Source organism: Bombyx mori, chromosome 12, assembly GCF_030269925.1.
Source record: "Bombyx mori chromosome 12, ASM3026992v2".
NCBI classification, from domain to species: Eukaryota; Metazoa; Arthropoda; class Insecta; order Lepidoptera; family Bombycidae; genus Bombyx; species Bombyx mori.
In genome coordinates, this window is record NC_085118.1 from 12,375,798 (window position 1) to 12,391,726 (window position 15,929).

At 36.0% G+C, this 15,929-nt stretch overlaps 2 protein-coding genes, 1 long non-coding RNA gene and 1 other non-coding gene across 6 annotated transcripts; 1 reads left to right on the top strand and 3 right to left on the bottom strand.

Moving 5' to 3' along the window:
• Positions 1-1,425: 1,425 nt before the first annotated feature.
• On the bottom strand, positions 1,426-1,806 carry LOC134199870 (uncharacterized). Its single transcript, XR_009974524.1, has 2 exons — positions 1,738-1,806; positions 1,426-1,647 (listed from the first exon to the last, which is right to left on the bottom strand). It is a non-coding gene; the product is annotated as an uncharacterized LOC134199870 (long non-coding RNA).
• LOC101744612 (uncharacterized) lies at positions 1,585-7,573 on the top strand. The gene is made up of 6 exons (XM_004926493.5): positions 1,585-2,121; positions 3,545-3,753; positions 4,641-4,776; positions 5,336-5,601; positions 6,232-6,340; positions 6,968-7,573. The coding sequence occupies exons 1-6, from the start codon at positions 2,079-2,081 to the stop codon at positions 7,033-7,035; spliced, it is 831 nt and encodes a 276-aa protein (XP_004926550.1). The 5' UTR covers positions 1,585-2,078; the 3' UTR covers positions 7,036-7,573.
• Positions 3,031-3,135, bottom strand: Mir3253 (microRNA mir-3253). The gene has a single exon (NR_107538.1). It is a non-coding gene; the product is annotated as a microRNA mir-3253 (primary transcript).
• CPR140 (cuticular protein RR-2 motif 140) lies at positions 7,541-10,665 on the bottom strand. Of its 3 annotated transcripts, none has more exons than XM_021348229.3 (5): positions 10,575-10,665; positions 9,713-10,486; positions 9,515-9,563; positions 8,506-8,547; positions 7,541-8,065 (listed from the first exon to the last, which is right to left on the bottom strand). In XM_021348229.3, the coding sequence occupies exons 1-5, from the start codon at positions 10,581-10,583 to the stop codon at positions 7,623-7,625; spliced, it is 1,317 nt and encodes a 438-aa protein (XP_021203904.1). In that variant the 5' UTR covers positions 10,584-10,665; the 3' UTR covers positions 7,541-7,622. The 3 variants fall into 3 exon arrangements, with proteins under 3 accessions (XP_021203904.1, XP_012546125.1, NP_001166631.1); XM_012690671.4 differs by having other exon boundaries at positions 9,374-9,563; NM_001173160.1 differs by lacking the exon at positions 8,506-8,547 and having other exon boundaries at positions 7,623-8,065; positions 9,374-9,563; positions 10,575-10,583.
• Between the last annotated feature and the right edge of the window lie 5,264 nt (positions 10,666-15,929).

A 15,929-nucleotide genomic window follows, 5' to 3' on the forward strand; every position in this document is an offset into this window, starting at 1 on the left:
ACGTATTTCATTAGAAAAATTGGTAGTCACCTGAGATTCGAACACCGATGCATCGCTCAACACGAATGCACCGGACGTCTTATCTTTTAGGCCACGACGACTTCAATAACTGCACTGGAATCAACATAGTGACAAAAGCAGACATCGTTAATTTATTGATTAGACTGGCTACCATACCACGATTCCTTGTTCGGAGATCGCAATCAATATTCGCATTCGATATTATGTATTTCGGTATTTTGATATAGCACGAACGTTAAATATATAATCATAAGTACTTTTTACTGTTCTTGAGTTATTTCACGAATCTCTCAAACCGTGTCGTCGTGACCACGAAAACTGTTTAGTATTTGAAACGTCGGAAATAACGAGTAGTTTTAAAGTAGTTACTGTTAAAAGAATAATTTTAATTATCTACTCTAATTGTCTACGTCTCGACAAAATCGAAGACAATAATTTGTTAAGATATTTGGTGTTAAGTATTTCGATGTAGCAACAATCTTTATTTGAGTTATTTGGTAATGCTTACTTGTACAATTAGTCGTAGGGCTTTATCCGTAGCCATGCCACGGAAATTCATAACTTAGGACCTTTCAGTATAGGATATTTTCATTATTTGCTCCTAGGATTTCCGTCGGAACATAAAATTCCATACTCATGTAATGAATTCTATAATCACATCCATATGACGTGTTGAATAGTCATACATTAATTTTCTAATAATAACCTACGTACCTACTGTGTTATCACAAGCATCAGCCATTATGAAGAAATAATATTGTTTAATAAAATCTAATACGGGATTTTATATGTTGCGCATTGCTGATGGCTCTGTCTTTTGCAAGTTCGCGAAGATAGGCAAAGATAGGCCAAACTCCCTTCTATTTCTAGCGCGAATCATTGGATCGGTCTTTTTTTAAAACGAGGATAGTAAAATCAATATAACAATACTATTAAAATATTGCCCTCATGTAATCGGAGATATACATATCCTTATGGATATGGGCTGCAGAATAAGTGGTCAACTAATAATATCGTTCAAGCTTATTGTTTTATGGTTTAACAGTGAAATGAAATGAAGTTCTTAGCCTCATTAAAGAAACTAAGTGAAACTTCTTATGTTTTATGGATTCGGGCCAATCTTTGAACACCAGCAGAACGATTGGAGCTCGTCGACCCGTCTACAATCATAAAAAAATATCCACAAATTCTACGCACATGTCAACCGTGACTCATGATTGTTATAGGGGAAATTGTTATCCAATTATTCATCAAAATTTTACCCCAAGCTGAACGTTGTTTAATCTTTCAATCTCTTTCTAAAAAAAACCGACATGTGCCATTATGCACATTTTGGGATACTTTTGACCGTAATAAAAACTATCTATAGAATTTTCGGTAGAGACTCTTATAGAAATATCCAGGTATTTTTGAAATAGCTTCATTTATTTTAGAATTTTTTAATTAAATAACTTTCATACAAGGTTGTAATAAAACCTACCCAATTAATTCTCATTAAATTTTATCTCCACCGCATCTTTTCATCAATAAACGTCCTTATTTTAGTATTTTCTTCGGTTTTCGCGTGTCGCAAACATTAGTAAAACTGCTGTTAATGTTTAAGGTTTTCGTAATCATCACCGACATCTGTTGGACAGTACGCAGGGATAATAATAGTTTAAATCACATACTTATTATCTCGGACAACTAAATTATCATTAAAAATAAATACGGAACCATAAAATTAGTCATATTCATGAGTAGAGGACTGTTATGAAAATGGATAAATGATAATATTCACTGGCGTACTTTTGTTTTTGACATTGGCAGCATTGTGGCGCGCATGCGTTGGCCAAACGCGACGGATTTAAATTTAGAAACGCGGCTGGACATAATTCTGCCGTCCTATTTCAATAGAGACACAAACGGGTTTTACACAAACAGTACGTAATTTCGATTAAAAATTAAAGCAAATCGTACTTTAAAATTATATAAAAATTATGATTCTGATTCGAGAAAATTACTATTAAACTATTGTGAAGTGAAGTGTAAATAGTATCAGTGATAAAACTGTGAAAATGTATGGCATTACAATCCTGATAATTTTGTTGGTAAAACAAGGTAAATTTATCGGTAACGCGACGAATTTGTACAGTTTTTGCTTAGGTCAAGAGTTTGCCCGTGACCGCAAAATAAAGAATTCGGACCGACGCGGCGACGTGATATGTGGAACTCTAAAATATATTTGAAAAACCCCACTAGATTTAACTGCGAATGTACTAATTGAAATACCGTTTAAGTTTTTCAAAGAAGCTGTCATTTCTATAATTATATTTAGTGAGGAGAAAAAACACTGATCCAAGTAGATTTTTTGAATATACATACTCTTGAATCATCTTTTCGTTTTCTTACAGTGTTATTGAATTCGTAGATAAGACAGTAAATTGTAATCTTAAAATTGAGGCAAGAAATATTGTTATATACTCAATGATTAGAATAGGTTAACTTATAATTGTCTTATCGCTTATAGCTATTCCGTCAATGCAACCATGTGTATACGACAAAGGGAAGATCTTCCACCAAGCGGGTGATATTTGCTCGGTAGACCGACGGTCCGAATGTTGTTGTTCGGAACTTGTATATATTCGAGCTTATCTTGAAAATTTCGTAAACGAGATTCAGGCATCTGTCAAATATCTTGTGTTCTGTGATGGCTACCGCCACACATGTTTAGAAATAAATAAATTAACACACGAGGACGGTGATTTCAAAAAATGTAACAAGTCGCTCACCTTTTTTTTTAACCCGACATTGTCACTATTATTATTTAAACACATTTGAAATAGCTGTCAATTATTAATCTACAAAACTAAACGAATTTAAATGTTACTTTACACAATATAATTACGCGAGTAAGAATTAGTAAACGCATATATGAAACCAACTAAGTTAACAAATTTATTTGTTATCCCTCTCATAAAAAACACGCCTTATCTCCAGTATGTTTTTTTACCGAAGTAGCCCAGTTTTTTTTTTTTCTTCTTTTTAAGGTATACCGTACACAGTGAGTTAAAGGTATCTTAGAACAAAATAATCCTTTATCAACTTACTATCAACGAGCACAACTATTAAAGCGATATAAATTAGACTTCCGACAATCGGTCACTGAATTTGATAATTTTTCATCAAAATCAAAACCGCTTATACTACTCAGTTCTCAGTCGCTCGTAACCTGAAAAACTTTAAAAGAATGCATTCGAAATGTCGGAAAAAATAACATTAAAATAAAACGTGCAATGTTATATTATACCAATAAACTAGTTTTAATTATGTCTACGACTCCAATAGACACAGTCCTCTAAGTTTCTCGCCGAATCTTCTCAGTGGATCGCGATTCCGATCCTGTGGTAGGATCTGTGAAGCACAGCTCTTGCTAGAGCTAGTGTTAGGTTGAACACGTGAGCTCACCTACTCGTCCGGGCGTCTCTAGAATAGCCTTTTAGGCTTCCAGCAATTAGGTAAGCGAAAAAAAGATGTTTTACAGATATCGTGAGGTCTGTGCGACTCGTGGAGCTCAGGGTTCCGACCCATGAGCGGGAAGGAGGCTCCGCGTTGCTCGGCTGCCAGTACGACCTGGAAGGGGATACCTTGTACGCAGTGAAGTGGTATAAAGACGGTAAAGAGTTCTTCAAATACGCACCGAGAATTCAAACGCCCATGAAACATTTTAAGCTGCCCGGTGTTCATGTTAATGTAAGTTTTCTTTCAATGCACACGCTTTCGGTAGGCAGCGGCTTGGCTCTGCCCCTGGCTATGCTGAAGTCCATGGGCGACGGTTATCACTCACCATCAGGTGGGCCGTATGCTCGTCTGCCTACGAGGGCAATAAATAAAAAAAAGTAACGATATAAGTATACCATGTCAACTAACAATTTTATTTAACGTGCTTTTCTATTTGCGACCCTTAAAACCTTTAAATTTAGGCCACGAATGTGTACGAATGAGGAATTAGTATTTCAGTACAATACAAATGACCTTTATGGATAAGGTCACAGTATAAATAGTTCAATAAAATCAAATACAATAAAATCAATTCAATAAAAAAAAACGGTAGGCAGCGGCTTGGCTCTGCCTCTGGCATTGCTGACGTCCATGAGCGACGGTAACCACTCACCATCAGGTGGGCTGTATGCTCGTCTACATATAGGGCAATAAAAAAAAAATTATTTTTTGAAAGCCTTATGTAATTGTATGTTATGTAAAGAATTACCTCGTATTTAATTGCGAATTAAGATTTATAGTGTCGTGGCTTAAAGGATAAGACATTTGGTGTATTCGTATCGAGCGATGCGGCTGTGCCGGTGTTCAAATACCGCAGCGAGGTACCAAATTTTCTAATGAATCGTACTTACCATATCTTCACGACTTCGACGATGAAGGAATAACAGAGTGTAATAAAACTCAAACCCACAAGAATCGACACTTAGACCTCATGTCGTAAGGTGGGTGATGACGTTAACGTTGCTAATATCAACGGGATTCGGTACCCAATAAGATTGAGGGGCCGAGAGCTCGGTTCACCCATAGAAGTTCACCCATAGAAGAAATCAAAACACTGCTTTAATTTTTTATCCACCTAGGAATCCCGATCCTCGACTACTGTTGTGGCTCTCGAAAATTTAACGCGCGAATCTGCAGGACTGTACGCCTGTGAGGTTTCAGGAGAAGCTCCTAGTTTTATGACGGCTCGTAGTGAGAAATATATTACAGTTCACTGTGAGTATAAATACTAATACATTAGGGTATAAAATTGATCTTATGGAGCGTCGCTTATGTTACTGAAATTTATGCTATATTGGTCTAAAAGTAACTTAAAAAACCTTAAAAAATCTTATATAAGTAGCGTCACATAGTGCACAAACTTTTTCTTTAATATCGATTCACTGAATGTCAAATTGAAATCGATAAAAAAATTGCTTAAACCACAAAATAAATTTTACAGAAAATGCTTTATTTTTATTGCATAGATGGGTGGACGAGCTCACAGTCCACCTGGTGGTAAGTGATTATCGGAGGCCATAGACATCTACAACGTAAATTCCGCCACCCATCTTGAGATACGAGTTTTAAGGTCTCAGGATACTTACAACGGCTGCTCCACCCTTCAAACCGAAACACATAACTGCTTCACGGCAGAAATAGGCAGGGTGGTGGTATCTACCCGCGCGGACTCACAAGAGGTCCTACCACCAGTAATTACGCAAATTATGATTTTGCGAGCTTGATTTTTATTACTCGATGTTAGCTTAATACTGATTAGATTTTTTCATTTCAGTAATACCCGATACAGGACCAAAGCTAACGGGCTTAAAAGACAAATATTTTCTCGATGATCTGGTAGTATCGAACTGCACTACAGCCCCCTCAACACCGGAAGCCCATTTGAAGTGGTTAATCAATGATAGGCCGGTTCTAAAGAGGTTCCTTCGCGGACCCTGGTACAGAGTTTCAGCGGACCGCCCCGATGCCATAGAAACTACATTGCAATTAAGATTCACAGTGACACCGTCAGATTTTGTCGATGGCGCCATGAAATTAACTGTACGTTTTATTCCCTACTAGCTGACCCGGCAGACTTCGTAGTAAGCCTTTGTATAAAATAAACTTAAAACAAACAAAAGGAATCTGTCCGACGGGGGACACATCAGAGGAAAAACAAAATTGTTTTTTTATTTTATTTAATTCCGACCATTTTCATATTTATCTACCTTTTAAACCTTCTCAGGACTTCTACAAATAATTCAAGATCAAAATTAGCCAAATCGGTCCAGCCGTTCTAGAGTTTTAGCGAGACTAACGAACAGCAATTCATTTTTATATATATAGGTTATTTAAAGCAAACAAATTATTATCTGGTCACAAAACTTTTAATTCAAAAACGAAATATTATAATGTTCGTAATTTTATTTTGTCCGTAATTTTATGTTATTTGTAATTTCAGTTTGAAACTTTTGGTAGCACATGTTTAAAAATGTTCGTATTTCGTTTCTAACATTTGTTACGTAACCTTTCATGGAATGACGAATTCTTCCGAAATTGAATGCTCGAATAAATATCTCTCTATGATTGTGATTTTAAAGAAATTATTTTCGTTGCCATAACATTTGCTCAGTTGTTCATAAAGGCAATCCAAATTCGATGCTAATAGCTCTGTTTCTATTATTATTTCAGTGTCAATCGACAATAGCACCACTGTATCAGCAAGAAACAACGTCCACTCATTATATAGATTTGCCACTCAGCCTAGAAACACCATCACCGGTTTCCTCTCCAAGTACAGGTAAATCTAAATTGTGTACAAATTTCGACATCATGGGTTTATGACTATTCGCTTGAAAACAATTTTTTGGATCTATCAGCAGAATCTGTCTTGACCTGTTTATTTTTTATAGCGTCTCATTGTCTCCAATTTAAAATTAATGTTGAGTTTGAAAATTTAGATACTCGATCTATTTGATCTAATATTCGGGATGATCAATATTTATTTGATCATAATAATGTTATGATGGAATACGGATAAGTACCGACACAATGTGTATTGAAGTAATTCGTTCTGATTTGAAGAATGAGACAGTTATTAAACGATTGGGATTTCGAAATTGAATGGTGGCATTCCGATAGATGGTGCATAAGTAACCACTTCCAAAGTACCACCAGGTAGACCACAAACTAGTCTCCCGATCAATTTTCAAAGAAAAATGCCACTGATAGGCTTCTGTATTTTCATAATATAGTTATATCTGCTTGTTGACTGTTTTCTGATGTTAATTGCGTTTTGGTGTGCAATAAAGTATGTTGTCTCTCTCTTTCAATATTTAATATTGTGTGAAACGAACATTAGAGCTTAAAAAATACCAAAAATAGTTTTATGTTTCACTTAAAGATAATCATGTTCTTTTCTTTACAGATCACGCCATCAAGACGAATTGGTCTATCTTAACTGTACTATTGTCCGTTTTATTTTTAAGGATATAAATATGGGTCCGTTGAAACACCTTGGACACCGCTTCGTGGAAAATGAATTTAGTCTACATGTATACTGTTACGTCAATTTTACGGAGCTCTAATTACCGTTTTGTCTAGACGTTGCAAATTTACTTTGGAGGACCTTAAGCATGCGTGAATAATTTTGACTTTATGTAATCCGAGAAACAGGACCTAGTGAGAAATGTGTAAAAAATTTAAGATACTCGTATTCCCTGGGGTCCAAGATGCTTTTCGTTGCATTTACGTACTAACTTTATTACTGAATTATAATTTTATGTATTTAATTTATGTAGTTTAATTCTTATTCTTCTTCTTCTTATCTTATATTATCAGCACGTTTACTAATAAATCGGTACTGCAATGAAATTGCGTCAATTTTTAGAAATAATTTAGAAATATATTATAATAGTAATAACTATATTTATTTTAAAGCTTTTATAGAATTACCATGTAAAAAAATACTGTCATCAAGTAAAATTGAATAATAATCACATTTTGAGAATAAAAACTTTATTTATACAGAAAATTGCACAGTCGTTTTTTTAATTATCGAAATCAATAGTGTTTTGCTTCCTTTAATATCCAGAGCCTCTAAGCCCATTAGGTCCACCACTTGGGTAACCATCACTTCCAGAAGTACCACCTGAGTTTCGAGAGCTTCCTCTTCCGCTGGCATTAGAAAAGTTACCTGGGTCAGCGGCAGACCCTCGACCATTTCCTCGTGGTCCGCCACTTGGATAGCCCTGGCTTCCTCCATTAAGTCTATTTGCGCCGTTATTACCCGATGAAAAACCTTGATTCCCGTTTTGTCCGGAACCTCCATTTGGGTATCCTTGATTTTGGCCATTCTGTCCACCACTGGGATATCCATTACCGGCTTGAGCATTAGAGCCTCGGAATTGACCAAATGTCTGTTCTCCTGATCCTCCAAAACTATCAACGTTGTTGCTCTGAAAACCTCCTTCATTGGGACCATTTTCAGTGTATCCTTGACTCAATCTTTGCGATTCCCCGAAACCTGTAGAGTAATAAGGGCTTGATTAATTTGATAAGTATTATATTGAACTACTACAATTCCGCATAGCAGCATTTAATACCAGTTGGTCTCTGAATCGGTCATTCCAAATCTCCACCAAAAAATATGTTACTCAAAATTTATAAAATAAGATTACAATGATAATAAAGGGCGCTGAATGAAAAAAACTATTTCAATTTATTTTCTTCGTTAGTCTCCGTGATTCAATGCTGTTCGGATCTACTGAATAAGTTTTATTATTATTATTTGGAATCTAGATTTCCTTATCTCTACACTTGTATGTTTTTGATACCCACTTCATAGGAAGAATCCTTAAATTAACACCTTCAGAGTGAAACATTCGCTTCAATTAATAGAAAAAAGAAAGAAGAAATAAGCTTTCAAGTTCAATCAAACTGTTAAACGAAAAAAAGTACACATACCACCCGATCCAGATCCTTGCCTTGACCCCCCATTTCCAGTACCTAATAAAGACGAAAAGATAAAAGGCCTTATTAATTTGCTGAGTTTTTTATCTCTTTGGACCGTACTTGTTTCTGATATTTACAAAATAAAATAAAAAGTAAACAAGGGAAGCTGACATAAAGCGATCCAAATATTTCTTATAAACGCTTACAAATAAAGCTAAAAGAGTTACCAGAGATATCTAAACCTATTGACGAATCCATAAGTGTTCGAATGGAAAAAAAACAATATCTGAGATAAACCATACTTGTTATGAAGCTACTACTGTGACTTCCTCATCATTTGTCCGATATATTAATTACCATAACTAGTACCTTTCTGCTGCAACCTTCGCTACGATTCCCTAAGACCACCACTCGGATAGATGATACTATCCTGCCTAACTCTAACGCAAAATAATCACACGGTACAAATTCGACAGAACCACAGATTCTTTACTGCAATGCAAGAATGAAGAATGAATGAAATGCAGCTGAGACTTTGGTATAATGCACCAAGATCAATGGTGGTAGTAGGTAAGAGTATCAGTAAGCACTAAGCATGAGATAGATAAGTCTAAATATTCGTCTGCTTATCGAAGCCATTTAAAAACAGTTTCGCAATAGTACCATACACAATATACACAATTCTACGAAATAATAATTATAAAATAGTGTACCCTAAACATACACATACTACTATTTCACAGCTGTGATCAACTCTTGCGATAAAAATAGACAAAGTTCATTTAAATGAACCAACACCCTGGAAGCGTTGAATAATTTTAATGGACTTCAGATATAAAGAGAAAACTCAGCATTAAGGCTGAGCAAAAAATAAACAAACCCTCATATCGAATCTGAGGCTTGTATCCTTCCAGGCCAGCCTCGTACTCAACAACCTGCTTCCTGCCATCTGGCAACACTACGTTATACTCCCCAGTGGCGAGATCGCCATCTCGCTGTTCTGAATGACCAAATTTAGTACCTGTCTGTTCATCGTCCACGTCATAACTAAACTGGTATTTTGCTGGTTCCTGAAATTTTCAAGTATGATTCATCATTAAATTGAAAATACTCTTAATACTGATTTTATTCAAAATAGTTTGGTTCTATGTCATTTGGTTTCATCTTTACTTAAATATTGATAAAGGGTTTAAGAAAATCAAAGATCTAAAACTCTTACATTATTGTCATCTCCTCCAAAACCTCCATTTCCTCCTCCAAAACCTGAACCACTGCCGCCGCCATTACCATGACTAGCACCGTTACCTCCGAATCCAGGCGTTCCATACGAAGAGGATGGTGTTCCACTAAAACTACTCTGAGAACCATCGGTCAAACGAGCTCCACCGGCATGACTACCGAAGTTTCCATTAGAATTTGAATCCGAATTGGAAGACCGAAATCCAGCAGTAGAAGGATTATAAGAACTACCAGGCTTCTGATCAAAACTCTGATTATCTGGTCCAAAGCTACCGCCATTAGAAGATCCGCCATTTCCAAAAGATTGTCTGCCCTGAGAATTGCTTGTCGGATGACTATTACTACTGGCACCAGGTTGGGAATGTCCACCGGTCAATCCCGAAGAGAATCTTCCATTTTGATTTGGAGTTCCATATTGTGAGTCTGGCTTTGCTTGTCCGGAACCCTGGCGTAGTTGTTGGCCTTGAGAAGATGACCCCGAACCAAAGCCTCCGGAAGAAGGTGGGCCATATTGTGTGTCTACACTGGATTGACCAGAACGACTAGGAGGCAGATAAGAGCTCTGGGGTTGGTTACTGGGACTAAATTGAGCTCCTGAACCTTGTTGATTATGTCCAGGAGCACCTCCTGAACCGGGAGGACCATACTGAGATGAAGGCCTTCCGTTTGCACTATTTGAAGGAGGTAGGTAACTGTTTACTGGTGGTTCACAACGGATTGCTGACCAAGCCAATATACTAATAAAGAAAGTTGACTGCAACATTAAACGTAAACATTATTAAAATTTAATAAACTATAAATTATCAATTCTTAACTAAAGTGTCAAAACAATTTTCACTCACTAAAATCATGTTTGAAGAGATCTCATGAAACTCAATATGGTATTTAACAAAATAAATCCTTGTGTGGATGTTTGTCACTGAACTTTGAGTTTGGAATACATTAAGGTTCACTAGTCCGTGCTTATATAGTCGGGATGGAACGGGTGAGCGTGATATCAATGGTAATGTAACACGCATGTCGTCGTGGCTTGGTCGAGTATCGTGCATCTACAAAGAAGCTCTCAAAAACAATTGCAAACGAAATTCAATTTTAATGAGCTATATTTTAATACCTATTTTTGCTAGCATCCTGCTCATTTATTGAAATATTCGAATATAAACAAAGCGCCATTGTGTGAGAAAATATTTCGGGCTTATGAAAACTACAGATATTGAAGTACACAGATTCGCGAAACTAAATTAAAAAAAAATCTTAAAAATCTTCTAAATCTGTCTTTACCTTAACAAGTGCACCTTTCAAATATGTAACATAAATTTTTAACATAATCTTTAATTTAAAATTACATTGAAATAGTTACCAACATTTTCATTTAATTCACCTATTGTTGTTGTATTAAAGATAATACAACCATTAAAAAAAATTTGTATTGTAAAATTGTTTTTAGTTTCCAAAAGTGTTTTTTTTTATTGCTTACATGGGTACACGAGCTCACAGCCCACCTGCTGTTAAGTGGTTACTGGAGCCCATAGACATCTACAACGTATATGCGCCACCCACCTTGAGATACAAGTTCTAAGGTCTCAGTATAGTTACAACGCAACGGCTGCGCCACCCTTCAAACCGAAACGCATTACTGCTTCGCAGCAGAAATAGGCAGGGCGGTGGTACCTATCCGCGCGGACTCACAAGTGGTCCTACCACCAGTAAATATTTGATATTATTTGCTAGTACCTCTAATTTCAAATTATGTTCACTCAAAAACTGCAAACTTTAATATATTTCTCGAAGGCAATCAGTGTAGTACTGCTATCACCATATATCAGGTATTTTATACAGATTTATTGAGAGCACATTTACGGATGTACACAATACAATATTGGTTCACGACCTGAGATTTATCTACGAACATATTTGGTGTCAAGAAAACAATATTCGCACGTAAGACAAAAAAGTTTAAGTTCGTTTACTTCAAACAAAAAAAAAATAGTATCCGAATTCGCATCTGATTGTGTATTTTTTTTAAGCAAAAACGTAATGTCTTTACTATGAAGTTAATAATACAGATTTCGAAAGATCGAGAGCTTAATGTTTTAAGTGAGATTAAGAGAGAGAGAGAGAGTATTCTTTATTGTACACCAAAAAACAAATAAACAGTGCGATACATTAAACACAAAAAGTACAATTGGCGGTCTTATCGCTAAGAGCGATCTCCTCCAGACAACTATCAGGTGGACAAGAATCATTTGGAAACGAACTACGCGCGGTGTACCAATCCAGTGAAATATATATGCATATATGTACACACACATACATATATATATCCGTAAATATAGATACAATTAATACACAATGTATTATAATATAATAATAATTATTAAAAAAATGTAACATTAATTCTTCGGCTTCCCTCGAACGAAGTCGAGAGCTTTCACTAGTCAATGTATAGGGCTTTATAGTCAACATATAAATCAGAACGTCTACATTTTGTAAATCGTACGAATCCGTGATGAAGTAATCGGTGCCTTCCCGCCAGTTAACGCGAGTCGTGCCGACGTGTGATACCATCACGCAACAGCGGCACAATCACACAGCTCTAACGAAGACGCTTTTAATGATCCGGGTCATAATCTATATACATAAACAGGGAAAGACAAAAACAGTTATATAACATATTTTTCTTTGTCGTCAACAAAAGAAGATTGTTATTTTTTATTTACTGTCTATTGATAAGCTTTGGTGTAAGCACTTTATTTAAACTTTCTCGTCCTCATTAGGGTAAACAAGTTAAGTACCACGGTAAGCTTTGTTTGTTAACTTAGTTTTTTTTGTATCCATTGATGAGTTTTAATATTTGTTTAATAAAAAAAAATCAGCACTGTTCGTTTTCTTAGATAAAGTATTATTTTTAATACACAAAATTAAAAAAAAACTTTAAATAAAGATAACGCATTTTAGGATAACAAATGAAGAAAAATTGAGTTTCATATTACGTTATATTCAGGAGTCTACATAATTTATTTACAAGTCTAAATTGATCCAGGAATATTGGAACCATGCATATGAATGAAGCGACGGAGAATCAGTAATAACAATATAGTGACATGCAATTTTCGCACGTCATCATTATTACTCATGCACTTGCTATTCATGCAAGAATTTAAAATAGGACACTCATTTTGTTCGCTCCCTTAGTAATTACAAACCAAAACCAATGACTAATCTTCTAATATTTTGCACACAAATCTTGTGTAGATTGTCCACAAGGTGCTCTAGTTAGAATATTTCGAAATACTCTTCACAATAACTAGCTTGCCATAAATACTGAGACAAAGGAAAAAAAAATATATTGCAAATAACATTTATTACTTTTACAGTGTGTTAGTTTAATACATAAATATAAAACAATTTAAAGTATAAACAGCTTATTCGAAGTGGTCTCCATTGGCTGCAATACAGTCCTTTAAACGTTGAGGCCAGTTATCAATAGAAGCACGCACTCTTTTCATGGGAAATTTTTTCACTGCCAATCGTACGGATTGTTTTAGGGACTCCAAATTATCATGGCGTTTAGAGCAAGCCGTACTCTCTAAAACTGACCATAAATCATAATCCAGCGGATTAAGATCTAGACGACGGCCAGTCTTCAACTCTGATGAAGTCCGAAACGTTCGTTTCCAACCAACACTGCGTAGACCGAGCTTTATGACCTGGCGCCGAGTCTTGCTGGAAGAAACATTCTTGATTATTGAACATGGTGTTGTTAAGGGGCTTCACTACCTTCTCAAGAATGGTATCTTGATACACTAGTGCCGATGTTTTGATACCTTTTTCACAAAAGTATGGCTCAGTCACTCCTTCATAGCTAATACCCCACCAAACCATCACTGAAGTCGGATAGTGCCCACGTTGCACTCTGTCGACTAATTGGGAAGCTTCCTTAAAGCTTTGAGCATAAATACGGTCATTTTGTTTGTTGAAATGTTGCTCAATTGTAAAAAAATTCTCATCCGTAAACAAAATTTTTCTATGACCTCCCTTTGCGTACCGCTTCAGTAGTTGTTTCGATTTTACCACCCTATTCTCTTTTAAATTATCAGTTATGAAATGACCAGTACGTCTCTAATAGGCTGCAAGTCCTAAGTTATCTTTTAAAATATGCGACATGGTTCTAGGTGCTATCTTCATCTCCCGAGATAAAATCTTTTGCTTTCGGACAGGATTTCTTCGAATTCTTTCCCTTACTGCTTTGACCACCTTTTTCGTACGAACACTACGTGGACGGCCAGGTCTTTTTCTGTCACGAACAGAGGAGGTCTCATTGCACCTATTAATAGCCCGGTACACAAACATTTTACGAATACCAAGCGTATGGAGAGTTTTAAAAATTGCATTTGGCTCCATACCTACTTTGTGTAATGCAATCACAGCGATTCGGTTCCTTTATCACCCCACTCCATTTTAATATCGCAAAATATTGTACAATGTATTGGCGCCAAAATGAGAAAACTCAATGAGCAATCATATAAAAATGACAGATTCCAAATTCAAATGTAATATTTTGTTTATTTTGAATTGTAACAGTATTTATGGCCAGACTAAGTATTCCCGCCGACAGGTCAGATTGCGCATAGAATTTATAACAACATTAAGTCTGAGGGTATTTGGAAAAAATATAGTAAAGAGCCGAAAATAAGTCTCTAGTAATGAACGTCGTTTGAAGTCGTCGTGGCCTAAAGGATAAGACGTCCGGTGCATATGTAGCGATGCATCGGTGTTCGAATTCCGCAGGCGGGTACCATTTTTTCTAATGAAATACGACGTACTTAACAAATGTTCGCGATTGACCTCCACGGTGAAGGAATAACATCGTGTAATATAAATCAAACCCGCAAAATTATAATTTGCGTAATTACTGGTGGTAGGACCTCTTGTAAGTCCGCGCGAGTAGGTACCAACCACCACCCTGCCTATTTCTGCCGTGACGCAGTAATACGTTTCGATTTAAAGGGTGGGGCAGCCGTTGTAGCTGTACTTGAGACCTTAGAACTTATATCTCAAGGTGGGTGGCGCATTTACGTTGTAAGTGTCTATGGGTGGATGAGCTCACAGCCCACCTGGTATTAAGTGGTTATCAGAGCCCATAGAAATTATTAATATTAAAACTTTAATAAACGTTTGTCTGAACATTGAGTAGCTTTGATCAAACGATTTCTCAGTGAAACTCAAATACCTTATACTATGTGCATACGTCTGCACGTCATATCGTTTGATTGGCTTCCTAATGAAAACAGGACTGTGGTTTTGGTTCGTTCCATCCCTTTGACTGATCAGACTGGAACAACTGTTTGATATTGCACTGCCAATTCTCTCTCCAAAGACGAGTATTGCGCTAATACTGAACAACAGTTTTGGTTTACTTAAAATTGCTTTATTTTTCGCACATGTGCGATATATATAATACGCACTCACTAATCTGAATTACTGTTTTCATTGATAAAATTGCAGTTTTGTATGAGAGAAAATTTTCATGTATTTTTTTTTAATTTCCATTGCTCACAGTATTCAACCTTTGTATTTTATTTTTATCTTTGTATTTATATTTTTCAGCGCAGTGACTATTTGTCGAAGATTTTCTTGAAGAAGTCAGCTAGATGGGATAGCTCTTCAATCATCAAATCATTCTTCGTCCGAGTATTGTTTTTTTTCCGGGAAAACAGCTGAATAAATTAAAAAAGAAAAAATGTGAGCAGTTCATACGCAATAAAACTGTAATCTTTAAAAGTAAAGTATCTCGTTTTCTCATCGGTTATATGCTACAGATATATGTTTAATTGTCTCTTTTTTTGTGTCGCTTTTCAGCTGTCATCGGATTTCTAGTCATAACGGCGCAAAATTACTGGTGGTAGGACGTATTGTGAGTCCCCACGAGTAGCTACTACCACCCTGACTATTTCTGCCGTGAAACAGTAATGCGTTTCGGTTTTAAGGGTGGGGCAGCCGTTGTACTGTAAAAACTGACACCTCAGAACTCATATCTCAAGGTAGGTGTCGGCATTTACTTTGTAGATGTCTATGGTCTCCGGTAACCACCGGTAAAAATCAGGTGGGTCGTAAGCTCGTCCATTCAACAAAGCAATAAAAAAAATTGTTTTTTTAAGTTTATGCTCACTATAAATATGTTATTTATTAAAATA

What these genes read in the sequence shown, in the direction of transcription:
- LOC101744612 (XM_004926493.5), top strand. Translation starts at nt 2,079, where the DNA reads ATGTATGGCATTACAATCCTGATAATTTTGTTGGTAAAACAAG. An exon ending in TGCCCGGTGTTCATGTTAAT is followed by an intron (nt 3,754 to 4,640) that starts GTAAGTTTTCTT and finishes TTATCCACCTAG; the next exon opens with GAATCCCGATCCTCGACTAC. An exon ending in GGTTTCCTCTCCAAGTACAG is followed by an intron (nt 6,341 to 6,967) that starts GTAAATCTAAAT and finishes TTTTCTTTACAG; the next exon opens with ATCACGCCATCAAGACGAAT.
- CPR140 (XM_012690671.4), bottom strand. An exon ending in GCCTCAGATTCGATATGAGG is followed by an intron (nt 8,548 to 9,373) that starts GTTTGTTTATTT and finishes CGTCTTTATTAG; the next exon opens with GTACTGGAAATGGGGGGTCA. An exon ending in GCAAGGATCTGGATCGGGTG is followed by an intron (nt 8,066 to 8,505) that starts GTATGTGTACTT and finishes ATTACTCTACAG; the next exon opens with GTTTCGGGGAATCGCAAAGA.